Below are 20,340 nucleotides of genomic sequence, written 5' to 3' on the forward strand. Positions count from 1 at the left end.
CGGACATGGCGAGCACAATAGTGCATTTTTTTCATAAATGAGAAAATGCGCTAAAAATAGTTAAATCTCCAGTTACATTCGTCATGCAACTCAACACGTTGACTACGATTACTTCATCTTGTACTATTATTTCATTTTTTGTACTGTTTTTAAACAGGGTTGCCAGACGGTAATTTTTCCGGACAAATTCCGTGATTTAGTTCTTCTCAATTGCGTTGGCCGGCTAAAATTTACGATAAGGGTACTTCCTAATTGAATTTTAAATACTGCCAAAAGAAACTAAATGGAATTTTTATAGCGGAACCTACAAATAAACTAGTATATATTGAGTTATCGGCCTTTTTAGTTCTCGGATTCGGCCGATTTTAGGCAACCTTAATTATGATAATAAAGTTTATTGGTAAACTGCAGTATACATTGTATAATATTATGTTAATAATTCATACTTACAGTTAATAATTTGTAAAATAATTTTTCAGGGACCAACTGCAGCAGCTGATGGATGTTGTCAAGTGCGAGATCATCTCTAAAACATCGTCGGACGACATGGACGCCTACGTGCTCAGGTGACTTGATGTGTGACTTGATGTGGGACTTGACGATGTGTCAGTGTGACTTGATGTGTGACTTGATGTGTAACTTGACGATGTGTCAGTGTGACTTGATGTGTGACTTGATGTGTGACTTGATGTGTGACTTGATGTGTGACTTGGTGTGTGACTTGATGCGTGACTTGTTTTGTGATTTGTTGTGTGACTTGATGCGTGGTTTGTTGCGTGACTTGATGTGTGACTTGTGTGACTTGTTGCGTGACTTGTTGTGTGACTTGTTGTGTGACTTGTTGCGTGACTTGTTGCGTGACTTGTTGTGTGACTTGATGTGCGGCTTGCTGTGTGACTTGATGCGTGTCTTGTTGCGTGTCTTGTTGCGTGTCTTGTTGTGTGACTTGATGTGTGACTTGATGTGTGACTTGATGTGTGACTTGATGTGTGATTTGATGCGTGACTTGCTGTGTGACCTGATGATTGACTTCATGCGTGTCTTGTTGCGTGACTTGATATGTGACTGATGTATTACTCTATGTATTACTTGTTGCGTGACGTTGTGTGACTTGAATTGCATTGTACCTCACGAGTCTGCGTTGATGGTCGGAATTTGATTGTTGGAAAATGCGGCAATACAGTAAAGCTGCTCGCGTCTCCTCATACCGGAACTCGCGCTGAAATATGTCCTATAAAGATGTACGAAAATTACAGGAAAATCGCGCAAATAATGTAAAGCGGTTAGCTGTTCCTAAAGTTCAACGATGGAATATCCCCGCATGGTCGCTGTGCTGTATTCATCGCGTCTGTATTTATAGTCATTTTCATTCATTGCGCCTGTATTTATAGTCAATTTTGTATGAATGACGCACTCGAAGGTGCTACTCGTACTTGTAGCTAAGAAAGCGTGTCATCGGGACAATGCGAACCGGTCATTTTTCCGAGTGCTTCCTTCGAGTCGTGTGCTGCACTTGCGATCGCACGAAAAGATTTTCCAAAACTGCACATGCATGATTTTTCTGTAGCTACCTTGCGTTGAAAAATTGCATTTTTTCTAGGAAATACCGAATAGTTCAGTGCATTTTAAATTTTTATTCTTTCCTATTGTGAATGAACGACCATTGAGTAACGGATATGTGTGATCCCCCACCCAGCGTCTTATCCACCACCTCCACCTTTCGTTCTCCCCCTACTCATCCCCCTCCACCTCCACCACACCCTCCCACTCTCCCAGCAAGATCAATGCTGTGCCATGTGCCGCATTGCACCGATCATCCCGTGTATGAGGTGCTGTCATTCATGAGGCTTTGTCATTCACGAGTGTTCGTCATTCATGAACTCTTATATTAAATCACGAAGAAGACCCCGCTGAATTATTGCAGACTCGAGTTCCTATATTNCTGTCATCTAAAGCCTTTGAAAGAAACTCGTATTTTTATTTAAAGTAGCTGTTAGAGAATGAAACATGGTTATGTCAGTAGAAAGGTGAATATGTCGTTCAATTGTATCTATGAACATAGATACTTTGATTAAAATTCTTTTTGCCCTATGTCACAAATCTAGATGAAAATCATTGTTTAGTTTCTACATTGGATTGGGGAGCCAGAGGGCAAAACAGATTATTGTTATAAAATGTTCGAAAAGATAGAACGTTAGGAACGTTTACATACATGTGTCTGGCAACTATTACCAGCTGCAGCGACAGCTGCGGCAGCACCTGCTGTCTCGTTCCGGCCTCAAGGCTCGAAGTCTCGAACTCAGTTGAGCGCTGGCGGTCGCTGACGGTGGTTATAGAAGTGATCTTAGTGATATGTCCAAGAGCTTAGCCGAGATGGTCAATTCAGAAAATGATTTCTTTGAAGGTGTCGAAAAACTTTTGGAGGTTTGGTTCGTGCGTAAAGATGGCAAAACTTCGAATTGTGATCTACGTAGAATTTCAAGGTAAGATATACTAACAAGCTAAATTCTTTTGTTGAAGCAATTTTACTTCACCGCTCCCGGCTTACCCTGGCCTGAGCTCATGCCTCATGCTCGTGTGATGCGACTGCCTACACCGGTTTTTTTCTTGGATCATGTTACTTTTTATTCTCTCTACACGATTTATGGACTGATTGTGAGATATTTACATTGATGGATTTAAGAGTTTAATCTATATTCATCTAATAATATTTTTTCGGCCTCGATTGGACCAAGCAAACACGTGGCTGAGCCATGGCAATTTCATTTCTGTATCTTGTTGGATGTTGCCATTCGCCTGTCTGCCTCTAATCAGAGGAATAGGAAGCCGGCAGAAGGCAACGTCTGTCTGGGCTCTGGCGCCTGCCTCCACTTGGTGATAAATCTCAAGTGTATCGAATTCTGGGCTGATATTTTTTTCTGAAAAATTGTCGGTTTAGTTTATTAAAAATTTTCTATGTAAAGAATTTGGGGTTGATATTGTTTTATATAAGACTTTTATCTCATTGTTTTTATTCAATATATTTTAACTTGATTCTTATGCTCAAGTTTTAGGCTCTATTGTTTAATTGTGATTTATGAGCATTAAAATTTATGAGGTTCTTTAATTAAATTTTTAAGTTTAAGACTTTAAAAGTTCTGTCAATTAATGAGTGATCATTACTTTCTTCATTCTTCCCATATTTTTATGTTTGTTTTTAACAATCAAATTCTACTGCCATTACACTATAAATTCACTATAGTATACAAGCTGTCGAAAAAAAAATAAAAGAAGCTCTGCTGACATTGCTTGATTCGGAAGCTTTTTCATGCGGCTTTTAGCATAAATTTGAATAAGTAATCAAAGGCGCAGGAATCTGTAGGAAAGTTTTCCAAAGATGAACAATAAGTACTTGTGTAAGCTTCAGCTGTGTCAAGGACACGACGGTTTTGGTGATGGTGCGACCACCTAACGCGTGCAGTGGTTACCAACTTGCGTGCTGTACGTGGGTGACACTGACCGGCAAGGCAATGCGAGGTGCTAAAAGCTTCGCCTAATTATCCACGGTTCGGATTATCGAAAAAATCACGAAGTGGTAAGCCGGGAGCCAATACCTGATAACGTTTCAAGCCAAACCATCGATCCAATCGCATTACAGACAGATTTGTTACTCAACACGCCAGCCGCTGGCCGCACTCAAGCTGTTGTGGCAATATTGTTTGAAACTTAGCCGCACGTATAGTATAGTATATTATCTTCGGCATTGAAGAATAGGCCTAGATAGGCCTGTCGCCGATTCTAGTATTTTTCTTGACTAGACTGGCCTTTTGATCAAATCTTTTCAACGGACGGTAGGTTTAAAATCGTTTCTAGATTTCAGTTGTTCCGTATGATACGAGGCATTTCAAGACTAAACTTATATATAAAGCACGCATTTTCATTTTTATTTAACTTTATTTTAAAAAAGCTAACTACCTTCAACAGTTCAACTGCACCTACGATGGGATGATACTCACCGTATCATAGAATCCAGTCTCATCTAGTGTTGCCTGTATATCATCTTAGCGTACCAGTGTGGAAATTGATTGTGCGAGCGGTCGATGCGAACAGCATGCTGAACGAACATGTCTCTTCTTGCTTCACTGAGACCTGAATTTTGATAATAGTGCATGCCGGAGTTATGAGTCATCAATTTCGTATTTATTTTTCTTGAGACGACATTCTGAAGTATAAAGTCCTGAACACAGGTTATTATTTTTTTTTGACACCCATATTCTTCATGCGTCCAAGTCTTGAGCAAGAAGAATTGGTGGCGAGATGTAATCTATGGCTGTCGTTAGCAAACTCTGTGGGAGCCCTTCAGAGGCTCGATATAAAACACGATAATGCCTAGCACTTAGATCCTACTAGTGTGGTGGAAGTTTGCTGGTAAATATCCATCATGTAAATGTCCGACCAGTTATAATCCATAGGTAGTTGTTGAATCATGAACGCTATTAAGTCTTACATCAAACTCGTAAATAACAGCCACGTGTAAACTTGTTGGAGGAACGGTGGTCGTCAGGCTTAATTTTATTCACAACATAAACTTCGTTGTCAGTACAAAAGTTCGTTGAAAAATAACCCCGGTAATTTTCTATACCTACTTGACTAATTTCGATTTCTATTGGCTTCATTTCTTTCGGAACGCTCGCGGCTGGCCGCATTCATGTTTAGGAAATCTTGCCATTGCGCCAATATCCATTTAAAATCTTCTAAATTCCGATTTCTCGGAACATCTGTGGACATCGCATGTCTTGGAAATATGACCAGAAACATAGCATCCATTTTAGTAGTATACGATAGATCTCTTCAATTTCTATTTCTCGGAAATTTGTCATCATCGAATGTTTTGGAAATATGACCATAATCATAGTTTCCATTTAAGTACAAGATCCTTTCAGTTTAGATTTCTTGGAAAACTTTCTGCATCGCGTTTCCCGGAAATGGCGTCGACGCAAAGACGAATAGGTGTGGCCTCGTCCTAGTCGGTCGTGGTGCTCCGCTGTCCGGACCAAGGTTGCCAGGTGTGCCTTTTTTCGGCCAAATTCGCAGATTTCTGCCTTTTTCTATTTGAATTGGCTGGCTATAACGCATGTTGGCCTTAAATTTCAAGCAATTTTCAAGATTTTCGTGCAATTTCAAGATTAAAATTGAATAGTTGCAAAACAAATTGCAAAGTTCCCGATAAACATTGAATTATGTCTGTTTTTTTTTTTGTCATTTTTTGTAAGCTGCTTTGGCCGTTTTCTCCAACTACTAGCTGGCTACCTTCCTTGGTCCGCAGTAAAACGCGCGGCGCATTTCCGGTTCCGTCGTTTGTGTCATCGTTGTGAAATGCAGGCGGCCTACGTCACCTAAATTCTGACGCTCGTCGTTCACTCAGAAAAAGGAATGGGTCATATTGTCAAAATAGTGACACTTTCTTACCGTCAGCGCAAGTAGAAGAGCGGACACTGATAAGCTCTTTTTTCCGGTCTAAACTGGTTCACGATGACTCACACAAGGGCAAAAAGTGCATCACTCTTTGGACAAAATTTTAATCATTTCTCTTAGTGTTTCTTCTCCGAAGCTATCACACTTCTAACCTGAAAATTCCAGACGAAAGTTCTCCTACGAAAATATTTATGAGCTCTTCATCGCGACTTAGAATTTTTTTGAGCTGATCGTGTCTTCTTTACACGTCAATTCACCGAGGTTAATTTATTTATTCTTGGAAACTATTACGTTCGTCATGAGTTTGGCGATGCTTTTCATAGAGGTTATGCATCCTTATATAGTAAGTAATTTCTGATCACATCAGAATGGCTATAGGCTTTTCTATTTATGAAATATATAAATAATACCTTTCTCGTCACCTGATCATCTGGCATTGTTGCTAATAAATCACATGTTATTGCACAAGCACTATAACATGCTTGCGCAATCTTCCAAGACATTGTTGCTAAAATCACATGTTATTGTATATTTTCAAACTGTGCTCTTCGACAGGCTTCTGCAATCTTCCAAAGTTCCAAGACCTTGTTACTAAAAATTTCATGTTATTTCATATTTTCAAAGTGTACTTTGCAACAGGCTTGTGCAGTCTTTCAAGATGTTGCAAAAAAATTACATGTTGTATATTTTCAAACTCTGCTCTGCAAAAAGCTTGTGCAATCTTGCAAGATGTCGTTACCACCACGAGTTTTGTTGTGAAAGCCGCATTGGTTGTCATTAAAATATACGGGGTCGAGAAATGCGACGAGCATCGCAATAGCTTTCTTTAGAAAACATTTCCCTGTGTATTTTTCCTATGTCATCATTTCGCAAGGGAAAATGAGGTCACTCATGTTGAGTGGTATTAACGTGGGTGTAGGTCTATTATTTGAGTCTACTGGCGACCCTTTTGTATTTGTGTGTAATTCTACTTACTATCTAATGGATATGTAAACAATTGAGGATGTGAATTTAGTATGAATGGTAATTGGAATATTTAGTGGACGGGAAGAAGTAGAAGTCATCAAGATTTAGCCTCCGCAGCCTATATGAAAACCCGGCTCATATTCAAGGTCTACGTATACTTATATTAAATCTGTATACTTCCCGTTCGTATGTGAATTATACTCGCCTTGTTACTCGTTATCAATGTGTATCTTTAGCTGCAATTACACTTTCAATCGCCTTTTTTCTCATGGGAAATTTGATTGAATTCTCTTCCCTATCAATATTCTGGTGAACCCACAGGCAAGGAAACATATATGCATAAACTCTAATGAATTAGTATGAATGTACTTTTCCTATAATATCCAAATGATTTTCTAAAAAATTGAATAATGTCGTGTTGAATTACATAAGGTATCGTAGATTTCACTTCAGGTGGTTACTTAATGAATAGCAATTTACGAAGAGGTTTTGAACTCTGCATTGCATGAGACTCTNGTGTGACTTGATGTGTGATTTGATGCGTGACTTGCTGTGTGACCTGATGATTGACTTCATGCGTGTCTTGTTGCGTGACTTGATATGTGACTGATGTATTACTCTATGTATTACTTGTTGCGTGACGTTGTGTGACTTGAATTGCATTGTACCTCACGAGTCTGCGTTGATGGTCGGAATTTGATTGTTGGAAAATGCGGCAATACAGTTAAGCTGCTCGCGTCTCCTCATACCGGAACTCGCGCTGAAATATGTCCTGTAAGACTGTACAAAATTAAATGAAAATCCCGCAAATGCCATAAAGCGGTTAGCTGAATTTCAACGATGGAATATCCCCTCATAGTCACTGTGTTGTATTCATTGCGCCTGTATTCATAGTCATTTTCATTCATTGCGCCTGTATTTATAGTCATTTTCATTCATTGCGCCTGTATCTATAGTCATTTTTGTATGAATGACGCACTCAAAGAAATAATAGGGTCATTGCCCTAATGGCGAGGCTTTTTTGCACTTGCGTGCTTCATCCTGACCCAGTTCGGTTCTGCAAAAGGTCGTAACGGTGCTACTTGTACTGTAGGTAAGAAAGCGTGTCATTATCGGGACAATGCGACCCGGTCATTTTTCCGAGTGCTCGTGTCACGTCTTCCTTCGAGTCATGCGCTGCACTTGCGATCGCACGAAAAGATTTTCCAAAACCGCACTTGACTGGTTTTTCTGTAATTACCTTGCATTGAAAAATTACATTTTTCTAGGAAATACCAAATAATTAACTGTTCGGTGCATTTAAAATTTTTATTGTTTCCTATTGTGAATGAACGACCATTGAGTAACGGATATGTGAGATCCCCCACCCAGCGTCTTATCCCCCCACCTTCCCCTTTCGTCATCCCTCTCAACCACCAACCCCCCCCCCTCACCCAACAAGATCGATGCTGTGCCATGTGCCGCATTGCACCGATCATCCCGTGTATGAGGCGCCGTCATTCACGAGGCTTTGTCATTCACGAGTCTTTGACACTCACGAGTCTCCGTCATTCACGAGTCTGCTTCATTCACGAGTCTTCGTCATTCACGAGTCTTCGTCATTCAAAAGGTTTTTGTCATTCATTAACTCTTTAAGAGTAAATCGCGATGAACAACCCTGAAGGATTATTGCAGACTCGAGTTCCTATACTACAGACTCTCATCCCGCCTGCATACCTATTGCATTATATATAGTCAGCATCCCTTACATGCAACCTATTCACTAAACGCGATTTTTAACTAGAAAATGAATTGCAAGAAATGTGAGTATGTGACCGATATATCTTGCCATTAAAACAATTGTTTTTCTCGCTCTGCCACATTTACATGAAACGATGCCACACTCACATGCTACGCTATGCCACACTCACATTGAGTGTGGTTTTTTGCCACACGCCCATGCCGCGCTCACACTGAGTGTAGTTTTTGCCTCACTCACACTGAGTGTAGTTTTTGCCACACTCACACTGAGTGTAGTTTTTGCCGCGCTCACACTGAGTGTAGTTTTTGCCTCACTCACACTGAGTGTAGTTTTTGCCTCACTCACACTGAGTGTAGTTTTTGCCTCACTCACACTGAGTGTAGTTTTTGCCTCACTCACACTGAGTGTAGTTTTTGCCACACTCACACTGAGTGTGATTTTTGCCACATTATCCCAAGCCACGCTCACACTGACGAGACGCTCGTAAGGGCTAGACAATGTCTGCCAAGTTCTGTCTGCAGCCTTCAACCTTGGTCTTCCTGAAGCGACTATAGTGAGCTTCTGATTGATCGTCGTGTCTTCCCGGCGCTATGGTGAAAAATCCCCATCCTACGGTGATAAATCCCCGTCCTATGGTGATTAATCCCCATTATATGGTAATAAATTCCCGTCCTATGGTGATTAATCCCCATCATATGGTAATAAATCCCCATCCTATGGTGATAAATCCCCATCCTATGGTGATTAATCCCCATCCTATGGTGATAAATCCCCATCCTATGGTGATAAATCTCCATCCTATGGTAACAAATCCCCATCCTATGGTGATAAATTCAAATCCTATGGTGATAAATTCAAATCCTATGGTGATAAATCCAAATTCTATGGTAGTAAATCCCCATCCTATAGTTATAAATCCCCGTGTCCAATGTTCATGAAATTGTGTATACGTGAAACACGTCGTGTATCGTGTCTTAGGCGATATAAACGTCTGTTATCGTGTCGTAGATACTTAATTGATACACGTCGTGTCGTTGACTTGACACGCGTCGTGTGTTCGACTGCTTGTGCCCGCCACTTTCACAATCAGTGTAGGCAATCTCTCAGTGTACGCAATCTCTCAGTGTACGCAATCTCTCAGTGTACGCAATCTCTCAGTGTACGCAATCTCTCAGTGTACGCAATCTCTCAGTGTACGCAATCTCTCAGTGTAGGCAATCTCTCAGTGTACGCAATCTCTCAGTGTAGGCAATCTCTCAGTGTAGGCAATCTCTCAGTGTACGCAATCTCTCAGTGTACGCAATCTCTCAGTGTACGCAATCTCTCAGTATAGGCAATCTGCTTCGTTGCTACACTGTAGGCGCATGAGGCTGGATCGTTGCTACGGATGCTGTATAAATCATAATTAATAAGCATACGCGAACGGTTGAACACATAAATATATCTTATTTTCCACAAGATTTAGAGGTTTTCACAACGTCTTGGTACACACAGAAAAACTAATGGGTCATATAACAAAAAAGTGACAAACTTTCCGCACTGACATACCAAACCTGAGTAAGGATGACCCACATAAGGACAAAAGTGCACTGTAATTTAGGGCTTTAGGCTACACACAATTTGTCATCAAATTAAATTCATATCACTCATCAAAATTAGCGAGTTTTATCCAAATAGCGATACACTTTAGCTTTAATGTGGGTCATCTTGACCCAGTTTGGCCCGGAAAAAGGATGTAATCAGTGCAACACGCCTCAAGTGTGCCACTATTTCGACACTATGACCCATATATTTCTCTGAAGTTAACAATAAAGCTCTGCCATTGTTCTATGCGAAGACTGTAAGGGAGCTTATCAACCTTTACAACGTTTTTATTTTTGCTATTTTACTCTTTAATGTGGCACCGTCGAATTACTTTCCTGCATTAATTTCCTACCACAATAAATGAAAAGTCGAATATGTATATAAAAATTTTTTTCAATGTGAAGCTTTTTCTCGTGCTATCGGGGTAACCACTTTTCTTCAATAAAAAATGAAAAATAGATAATATATCATTAGCCTGCTTCTATTGCAAGCTCACCAAGAACTTGAATGCTTCGAAAACGCGTAGTTATGGAGCATTTGCTAGGAGAGAGTTTCCTTTGCATTTTTGAGTAACTTAGTCTCATAGAAATAAAGATTTATATTTTAAAAGTCTGATAGATTGTTTAAAAATTTAAAAATTGTTTCGGGACCGCTAGAATGGGTGCACTTCTAAATTATAACCGGGGATTCTTCTTTATTATTTTCGATGTGCGGTGCATTCTTTCTTTTGGGAGAACTCTGCGGAACTTGAAATGAGGTCATGAAAATGCCTACAAATACAAGCGGGTGTTTGTATAATATTACTATGTATTTTTTTGTGTGAAGTGTGGTTTTTATGATTTTAAATATTAATTTTAAGTTAAACTATATTAATAATTTATTTTTAATGTAGTCTCGTTCCATAAATTTCGGTGTCCGTAAATGCAGTAATACCACCAGGGTACTTACCATAATTTGTGGTAAACTCAAAAGTTCATCCTGAGTTTAAGAGCATAAAAAACGCCAAGTGAATTGAATAAAGTAAAAGATTATAAATTAATAAAGTACATAATTCGCTTCGCAGCAAAATTCTTTTCTCGTTTCTTAGCTTCTAAATTCATTTCTATGTATTTAAATGCAATATTGCCATGGAGGCAATATTGCATTTAGCCGAGGTAAATATTCTAGTCGAGGTAAATATATATTTAAATATTGCCATGACAATATTTAATTGAAGTGTATTGAAGTGTTTGCCTTTTACTCAGAAAATGAATTGGTCATATTGTCCAAATAATGATACACTACCTGCACCTAGCGCTGATGCGTCCTTTAGCTGGGCAAAACTATTAGATGGCCCTCACAAGGGCAAGAAATGCAATAATATTTGGATAAAGTCATTGAATTGATTAAAAGTCATTAAATTGATTAAAAGCCATTAAATTGATAAAACATCATTAAATTGATTAAAAGTCATTAAATTAATTAAAAGTCATTAAATTAATTAAAAGTCATTAAATTGATTAAATAACCGACGGTATCTGTGCAGCGAGTCAAGCATGTTCGTGTCGCCGCGTCGCTTCATCCTGAAGACTTGCGGTACGACCACACCTCTCGCCTGCCTCCCTCTCCTCGTGTCCTTTGCCTTCCAGTCCTCGGGACACGACGCCGTGCAGGTCAGTTACACGGACGCCGTGCAGGTCAGTTATACGGACGCCGTGCAGGTCAGTTATACGGACGCCGTGCAGGTCAGTTATACGGACGTCGTGCAGGTCAGTTCACGGGACAAGCAGGACGTCTGCAAGTAAGGCAGGACGTCAGGTATTTTACGATGTCTAACGGAAGCGACGGACGAACGCAATGCTTCCTAAATTATACAGTAGAATATTTCTTTATTATTTTCTTCGTGCATCGTAATTGTTTATATTGAATAATTGTGCAGAACTTGAAATGTGGTAGCGAAAATACCTACGATAAAGATAATTCTTTGATGTTATTTGAAACTCGCCCTGTTTCAAGATGTCCAATCACGTACACGCTATAATCAGGTTTTTAAGCTCGACCTGATTATGGTCGTGCAAGTTGCTTGCGAAATGTGACTCCAATTTGCAGTTTAATCCTAAACTTGTTTAAAACCGTTAGTAGAAATTTATTAGATATATGTATCGATGTATTGATTTAGATAATAATCCTAAACTTGTTTATAACCGTTAGTAAAAATTTAATAGCTACGGTATATGTATCGATGCATTGATTTCAATATTAAAAGATCACACAAATGCAGGTAAAGATCTAAGACCTTATATAAATCTAAAATTGATTGTGAATATTTTTCTCATTTTTCTGACTTTGATTTTTATGATTGTGAGTTAATAGCTTGTTCGCATTCTGGACACGAAGAAAAATATGTGGGTTCATAGCTTGTTCGCATTCTGGACACGAAGAAAAATATGTGGGTTAATAGCTTGTTCGCATTTTGGACACGAAGAAAAATAGAAGCTTTTCTATTTTTCTATCAGAAGCGCGTATTGACATAGAGCTGCGTTACGAATCAGCTGCCTTACTAATCATCTACTTCACTAATCGATCGTGCTGCCTCACTAATCGATCGTGCTGATTATAATTAGCACGTTTGAGTTGCTTGCAACCTATGAAAGGAGTCTTTACAAACCCCTAGATCATATAGCAACCTTGCTAGCCTCTGCATTAGCTTTTTTGTAATGAGGTCTTGCCAGCACCGGCGAAACTGGGTTAAGATGACCCAGACAATGACACGAAGTACTTATCTGCTTGACAAAGTGTCACTCATATCTCTGGGTCACTCATATCTCTGCTTGGTCATATCTCTGGGTCAAATGACACAGAGTGTTTTCCTACTTAACAAAGTATCACTCATATCTCTGGGTCACGGTGCTCGTTTTTTGGTGCTGTGGACATTCGCTAAGCACCACTCCTACGTCAGTATTTTGCCGGTTAACTTTAGTGATGAACGAATTATATACCCTCAATTTACAATAGTTTATTTAGTAAGGTATCGTGCGATTCCATAAGAATTCATATATGAAATTCAAGAATTAATCCTATTCTAGAAACTCGTTGCTGTTTAGGTCATGCGTTTCTCGTTTTGAACTACGGCAAAGATGTCGTCGATGTATTTGCAGTTTTGGTCCGCGTATTTATAATGACAAGCGGTTTTCGAGTTTGCATTTGCAGAATTCGGCCAATATTGAATCACAGTGGCCCATGGCAACGCTAGTGTTTAGTCAATAAATATTTTTATCGGGAGTACAGAATGGTGATTCACACAATAAAAGCGAATAAAGGAAAAAGGATCAACCAGAATCGTTTTTTTGTTGGCGTTTGTGTCAAAGGCTTTTGCGAATAATCATGCTTATACAGGGTCCTTCAAAAACAGTATCTGATTTCAATAGGCTTTTGCGAAACTCATACGATACATACAGAACAAGTAATTTTATTTGTGAATAGCTTATTTGATGCCATTTTATATCACTTAGTACACTTTACTTGGTTTTGAAAATTATGTTTGATAAATGATGTCCCCCATTGTTAAGACATTCAATGGGTTAAGATGACCCAGAAAAGGACACGAAGTACTTATCTGCTTGACAAAGTGTCACTCATATCTCTGGGTCATGGTGGTCGTTTTGTGGTGCTGTGGTCATTCGCTATAAGCACCTTTCCAACGATAGTATTTTGCCGGATAACTTTTGTGATGAACGAATTACCCTCAATTTACAATAGTTTATCTAATAAGGTAACGTGCGAGTCCATCAGAATTCATATATAAAATTCATGAAATCATATTCTAGAACCTCTTGCAGTTCCGTCATGCGTTTCTCGTTTTGAACAATGGCAAAGATGTCGGCGTGTGTGCAGATTTGGTCCGCGTATTTATAATAACAAGCGATTTTCGAGTCTGCATTTGCAGAATTCGGTAAATATTGGAAACAGTGGCCCAAGGCTACGCTATTGTTTACTCAATAAATATTTTTTATCAGGAGTACAGATTGGTGATTTACACAACAAAGGCGAAAAAAATTAACTAGAATAGTTTTCTTTTAATTTTTGTATGTGTCAAGGCCTCATGCGAATAATCATGCTTAGTACTTATTTCTAAGGTTTCTATACTTCTGCATGGATCCCTAGTAAACATATTTTCCCACAAAAATGTCCCTGACCTGTCAGAGGGTTTAATACATGTATGTAGGATAAATTTTTGTGATAGACATTCACTGTAAAAACTGAAATTAAATTAAAATATGTTAGTTTGATGCGGAGTTGGTTATTATGTAGGAAAGTTTCAACATTTATAGTGAGATAGCCTAGATAATAGCTCCCAATAATCAAAGTTTTTTTGTAAACAAACCTTGGACTTAGCTATAATGAGCAATTTATTACTTTCTTCTGTTCATTCGGGTCTCCTTGTCTATGGAATGACAAGAAGTATTGTCAGAAAATATAAAAAATATTACTGGTATCTGGGTTTCGTAACACGGAAATCGTTGCGCTTAGAATCTTGAGGTAAATAAATGCTAGAAATCCCCAAGTAGCAATCCACTAAGAAAAACAATATCGTAAGTTGAATAATGCTTCCATCTATCAGAAAACCAAAGGACGATATTATAAAACCATACATATGTTCCTAAAGAAAATATTACCTCTGGAATATAGAAGCAACTTCTTTTATATTCTTCAGGTTTCCCTTCTCCTGGTCTCACGGCTACACTGGATGTCACTGTAAAGTGTCCAAAAAAATGGCCCCGACTTTTCAATTTATTATATCTCCGATTCATATTAACGCACTTTTATTCATTTTAGTTTTCAAAATGTATGTTTAAAAAAGAACTATTCTATTTCTACATTGAACCCTCTGACAGCTCTGGGACATTCTTGTGGCACGTTTATTTTCTGTTTACCAGTATTTTAACTGTAAAAAGTTGACAGATAGAGACTAAGCCTATTTTTCTCATAAGGCCTTGCCACCTTCACCAATCCAAGAAATATTCTATTCGATTTTCTCTGCCTTTGTTCTTCTGAATCGCCCACACCTACATTTGATAACAACATTTATCGACTAAACATCGGCATAGCTAAGGACAGTCGTCTAGTTCAAATATTTATTGAATTCTGATTGTGCACACACGTTACTTATGCTAAACGAAGACAACCGATCGTCACGAAAGTTTATCGGACATCTATTGACTTTGGAAAAGTGCTGAACGAAGTTAGCGAATGTCTACAACGCTACAAATAACAAATGAGGCACCAAACACGCTATCGTGCATGGAGCGTTCAAGAACTGCGCGTCTATATATAGCGACCCAAAGCAAAACTTCCTAATAAATTTGACCCTCGGCTGTCAAAATCAGATAAAAAGCGATTACATTACAAATTGACGAGTCTTATTCAATCGGGCAAAATAACATCATAGGCACAACAGAAACTGTAGCAGGATTTGCAAACTCGAAAAATACTTTGTCCTCGTCACAATACTACTCGAACTAATACTTTGTCCTCGCCACAATACTACTCGAACTAATACTTTGTCCTCGTCACAATACTACTCGAACTAATACTCTGTCCTCGTCACAATACTACTCGAACTAATACTTTGTCCTCTTCACAATACTAGTCAAACTAATACTTTGTCCTCGCCACAATACTACTCGAACTAATACTTTGTCCTCTTCACAATACTAGTCAAACTAATACTTTGTCCTCGCCACAATACTACTCGAACTAATACTTGTTCTCGTCACAATACTACTCCTACTAATACTTACCCATATCACAGGACCTGTACTACTCACGCAAGAACTTCAAGCGGCCAGAACTTCAAGTGTCTCCTCATCGCAGCTTCAAGGAGGAGGCCGCCATCTTAGACGCTCTCTTCTCCAGTTAGTGTTTGAATACATTTAGTTTCCCCTTCTGAATATACAATGTATTCATTGAATTTATTCCGAGCTCATATCCGTTTGTTGATTTTGTTATGCATGCTATTGTTCTGTAGCTTTCTTTAGCGGGAGATATGGCCTATCATGTCACTCAGATTGTTAGCGTCTTGCACCGTGAGAAAATCAAGTATATTATGCGTTAAAATGCATTTATGACTTATTTTCCCGTAATGAACGCTACTCTGATGAGAATATTGTTTTGCCAAATGCACGCATAAAAATATAAATATCATGCTTCGTCACTATGTTTTGAATAATGTTAAACATGCGGCGGGTACGTGACACAAAATATATCAATTTTATAGTTTCACAAAATTTTACAGTACTTAAAGAAAAATTTACAGATGGCCGTGGATACTGCAAGGGATGCCTGACCAGAGTAAACTGCTACAAAATAATATATTCGCTGAAATATCCGTTTTATTTCTGCAGTAATAAAATATTTGTTTAATTTCTGCACAAATAAAATAGCAAATATATTTTTGCACTGACAAAATATATATTTTATTTCTGCAATAATTTAACTTTCTTGAAGAAAAATTCCCCGATTGCTGAGCATACTGCATGGGTACTGGACAACCTGATTAGGGGGTGTACTGTTACGACACAATGCTGAAAATTCATCTTATTTTTGAAATGGTAGAAGATATGTTCCATTTTTGCTATAGATTTAGGTTTAATGAAGACAAACTTGCAGACGGGCGAGCATACTGCATGGGCAGCCTGAACAGAGCAGACTGCTGGTACCTGTACACAGCCTCCCTCTCTGACGGCACCGCCGCTCCCCTCGCCCTTCGTAACGACCGCGCCAAGAAACACATGGAGTCTGACCAGACACTCGAGGTCCTCATGACGGATCTGGATAAGGATAAAATGGCACACTTCTTCCAAGTGAACTGTGGCTCTGCTGCTGAGGCTACCAGGGTACGCTGACGCTGAATATAATGAGTTTTATTGTTGCACAAAATTTTACAATTTAGGAAAAATTTACAGATGGTCGTGGGTACTGGGACAGCGCTTGTGTTTGGTTTTTCCTCATATTGTATTATATTATTTTCAGAGAAAAGGTCTCTTCATTCGGGTATATTTGAAAGCTAGAGGAAAATATACAAACATTTTTGTTTATTTATCCATCATTTATTATATATGTCCTTCCATTTATTGAACCATTTTATTTGAAAAGAAAAATTGTGTTCAATTTGGGATCTTTGATTGGTAGAGGAAATCACTTTTTTCTACATGTTGACACATAATTTGTGCATAAGGATATGTTTTGATAAGGAAACAATTAAAATAAAGATAGCTCGTTGACAATTTTGTGTACTTGGGCCAATTTGAGATAGTTCGTCGAAATTTTTTGTGTACTTAGATAGACCAATTTGACTCGTGTTTCTGTTAATGTTTTCATTATCTCGTTTTTGCAGCGGTCTGGCATCGACAAGCTGGTCCCTGGGGTCGTGATCGACGACTACCTCTTCGAGCCCTGCGGCTACTCCATGAACGGCGTCATGCGCTCTGTGCCTGTCAGTTGTTTACCCTCCTTCTTCTGTAGCTTCTTTACCGTCCTCAGCTTAAATCCTCCCGTCTTTTGGCTTCTTTACCGTCCTCAGCAATCCTCCTGTCTTTTGGCGCAAATTTTTGAATTTTTCCTCTCGCAAATTCTGAAAATATCTGATTTTTCCTGCAACTCTTCACTAGTTGCATCGTCCGAGTGCGGTTCACCTATTAGGACTGATCTCTTAACATCTTCTCATCTAGATTATTTAACCTGGATGAAGGATAAATTACTTCATCAAATAGATATGGTTCTTTCTACAGCAGTTCCCCTACTAGAATCTTATAATAATCGGCATACTTGTATCGCATTGCTATGCCATTGTATGATGCTACATGTATTCATTTACTTCTAAGTGATCCGCGTCATGAATATAAAGAATTAAAGATTAATGAGAACTATTTCCAGAATAAATAGATTAATGAGAACTATCTTAGAGCTACAAGATTAATGAGAACTATCTTTGTGTACAGGGAGGATATATGACCATCCACATCACGCCTGAGCCGGCGTTCTCGTACGTATCCTTCGAGACAAACATCCCACAGAAGTCCTACAAGGACCTCATCCTGCGCGTGATCAAGACCTTCGGCCCCAAGCAGTTCGTCGTCACCTTCTTCAGCAATAGTGTATGTTAATTACCTCAAATGTGACAGAATATTTCTGTTATGTAATTACTATCAATATATGAAATCAGGATACTAAATGTCTCGAGTATATAGTTTCTAATAATTCTATCACTAAATAATATTTGCTAGTGCTGGAAGCAAACCCCTTCGATGTTTTGTGATTAGTTTAATGGTTTTTAAAGGAACTTTTACGCACGTATTAAAAACAAATATTCTCAGTACATATCACTTGTCCGATCATCTTGTGTATTCGCCATGGTTATGTCTCATTATCTCAATGAAGATTTTCAACCATGTAAACTAATGTTAGCTTGTTGAAACACTAAATTCATAATTTTTCAGGAGACTGGCACCCGCCTGGGAGAAGAGGATAAGTGCCAAGTTCCCCTGTGCCACAACTACGATGTGTCAGATGTACAAGTGTGTCAGCTGCCAGGCTACGACCTAACCTACGCGCTCTACAACAGGACTCCCAGTTAGGGACTCGTTCCCGCGGCAGACCCGACCCTCTCTCTCGCCATCATTTTGCTGCTCTGCCCAATGCCATTATCGTGTTTAGTCGCTAAATTCATCTTCAAGGGTCGCGGTTTTTGCCTGAAAGGAACTCGAATTCTTGTGAAACTTCCGCCTACAATGGAAGATTCTCAAGAAATTGAGGAAATTCCTGCAGATAGTGATTGCGTAGAAATTAGTTTTTGTTTGAGAAAATTTCGTCTTCCTTCTGCTCATCTTTTGGATTGTATATCTCAGTACGAGCTGAGCCAAACTATCGCGTGCGAGTCTCTCGACATTCTTTCTCCGACACCTGCTGATCAGCAAGACTTCCAGTTGATCTCCATCTCCAAAAAATCACTGGGTCTCGCAGACTTCATTGAACCATTGGTTCTATCAAACTTCATTGAACAACTGGGTCTCTCAAACTTTAATGAATCTGTTTGTCTCATGAGTTCCAATAAATGTCTGGCTCTTTCGGCTGCCAGCGAGTCTCAGGAGGCTGATGGCTCAAATTTGAACGAATCTCTTATTCAAACAGAACCTTCAGCTCCAACTTATAGTGACCCAAAAACAACGTCGACGGACTCCACGCGATGTTCGGTGCTCAAGCAAGCCTCAACGAGGCCTAAACAGAGTTATCTCCTCGAGATGCTCATGAAAGAGAGAGTGGAGAGGAAGACTAGGAAGAAATTTAGTCGCAGAAAACGTGTAATTGTAAAGAAGAAGCAAAAGAAACCGCGCGGTAAACTCAGACGGAAGAAGCGTCACTTTTTCCATGAGCTATCTAACGAAGAAATGCTAGACGTTTCTGATGCCTTCAAGGCTCAAAGCATCACCAAAAACTTGAATGTCGAAGTTGAAAATTTGATCGTTCCCTTAGCAGAGCAGCAAGATGATGGAGCAGAAGTGGGTGAGGAACTCGGAGAGTGTGTGTCGAGTCTGCCGCTGCCTACACAAATTAATCGCGTGTGTGTAGGCCATGTCGAAGATCTAAGCAATGATTCTTTGTGCGTTGATGTGTCTTGTCCCAAAAATGCAACTCCGTGTTTTGAGAATCGTCCTCGTAGAGTTTTGGGCGTTCTTAGGAAAGCAGAACACAAAGCAATAAGTTTTTCGGAGCTTCTCGCGATGAGCTTCTTGCTCATTCTAGGCTTGTCTTTTTGTGACTTGAGCTTGACAGCTTGTTTCAGTATGGTTACCTCCCTGGCTTCAACCTGTGTTTATATTACGGACTTTTCTCGGAACATTTCTTTAAAGAATAAGCGTAAACAACGCAGGAGCTTGAGTGTGTTCTTCTCAACTTTTGAAAATGACTTTACTCCTCGCTTCTATAAGGAGTGTCTTTTCATGACAGATGTTGAAGACTCGAGGCTGCCTGCATTCATTCGCCCATCTCGCCCCTTCTGGAAGAATATTTCCTTCCGTTGGTGGTTGGATGCAATTAGCTGATAAGGCTTAGTGTTACTTGCGCTGACAATTTTATACCATAACTGGCATGGTCATGTCTCGTATACGAGACTTGACTTAACTCAAAGTCGTGACGACTAGCGACTCAAGTCGTCTTAGGAGATGCAAGTCTCCTGCTGCCAGCTACACGTCATCGGGCAGAGAAAACCAAGGCGACTGCCAACGGCTGCTGTGACCTAGCGCCCATGCAACAAAACCTGCGAGTATTTCGGGCTTCTTTGCTCGCGTTGCTGATCCGTCAAAACGACTTCAATCGGCGCCATTTGAAGTTATGAGTTTTCTCAAGTGTAACTTGTTGAAAAGAATTCGTTTTTAGTATCCTTATAATTTCTGCTAAATTACAATTATGTTGGTATATTGTCATTGTGTTTTTAATATTTGTAATCTGCTCTACTTCTGGTATTTTTTAGGTATAGACTATAAGCAAAAAACTCCAATTGCTTTGATTTCTTCTAAATGTTTGAATCGTTTCGACTTTTAAATAACAAGTTTCAATTA

General features: G+C 39.2%; 1 protein-coding gene across 1 annotated transcript; it reads left to right on the forward strand.

Annotated features, from left to right (window-relative positions):
* The first annotated feature begins 478 nt into the window (after nucleotides 1-478).
* On the forward strand, nucleotides 479-20,340 carry LOC108678040 (S-adenosylmethionine decarboxylase proenzyme-like). Its single transcript, XM_018166374.2, has 7 exons — nucleotides 479-566; nucleotides 11,271-11,397; nucleotides 15,537-15,639; nucleotides 16,394-16,620; nucleotides 17,121-17,219; nucleotides 17,725-17,880; nucleotides 18,223-20,340. The coding sequence occupies exons 1-7, from the start codon at nucleotides 499-501 to the stop codon at nucleotides 18,358-18,360; spliced, it is 918 nt and encodes a 305-aa protein (XP_018021863.2). The 5' UTR covers nucleotides 479-498; the 3' UTR covers nucleotides 18,361-20,340.

The sequence above is a fragment of the Hyalella azteca genome, unplaced genomic scaffold, assembly GCF_000764305.2.
Source record: "Hyalella azteca isolate HAZT.00-mixed unplaced genomic scaffold, Hazt_2.0.2 contig10942, whole genome shotgun sequence".
NCBI lineage: Eukaryota > Metazoa > Arthropoda > Malacostraca > Amphipoda > Hyalellidae > Hyalella > Hyalella azteca.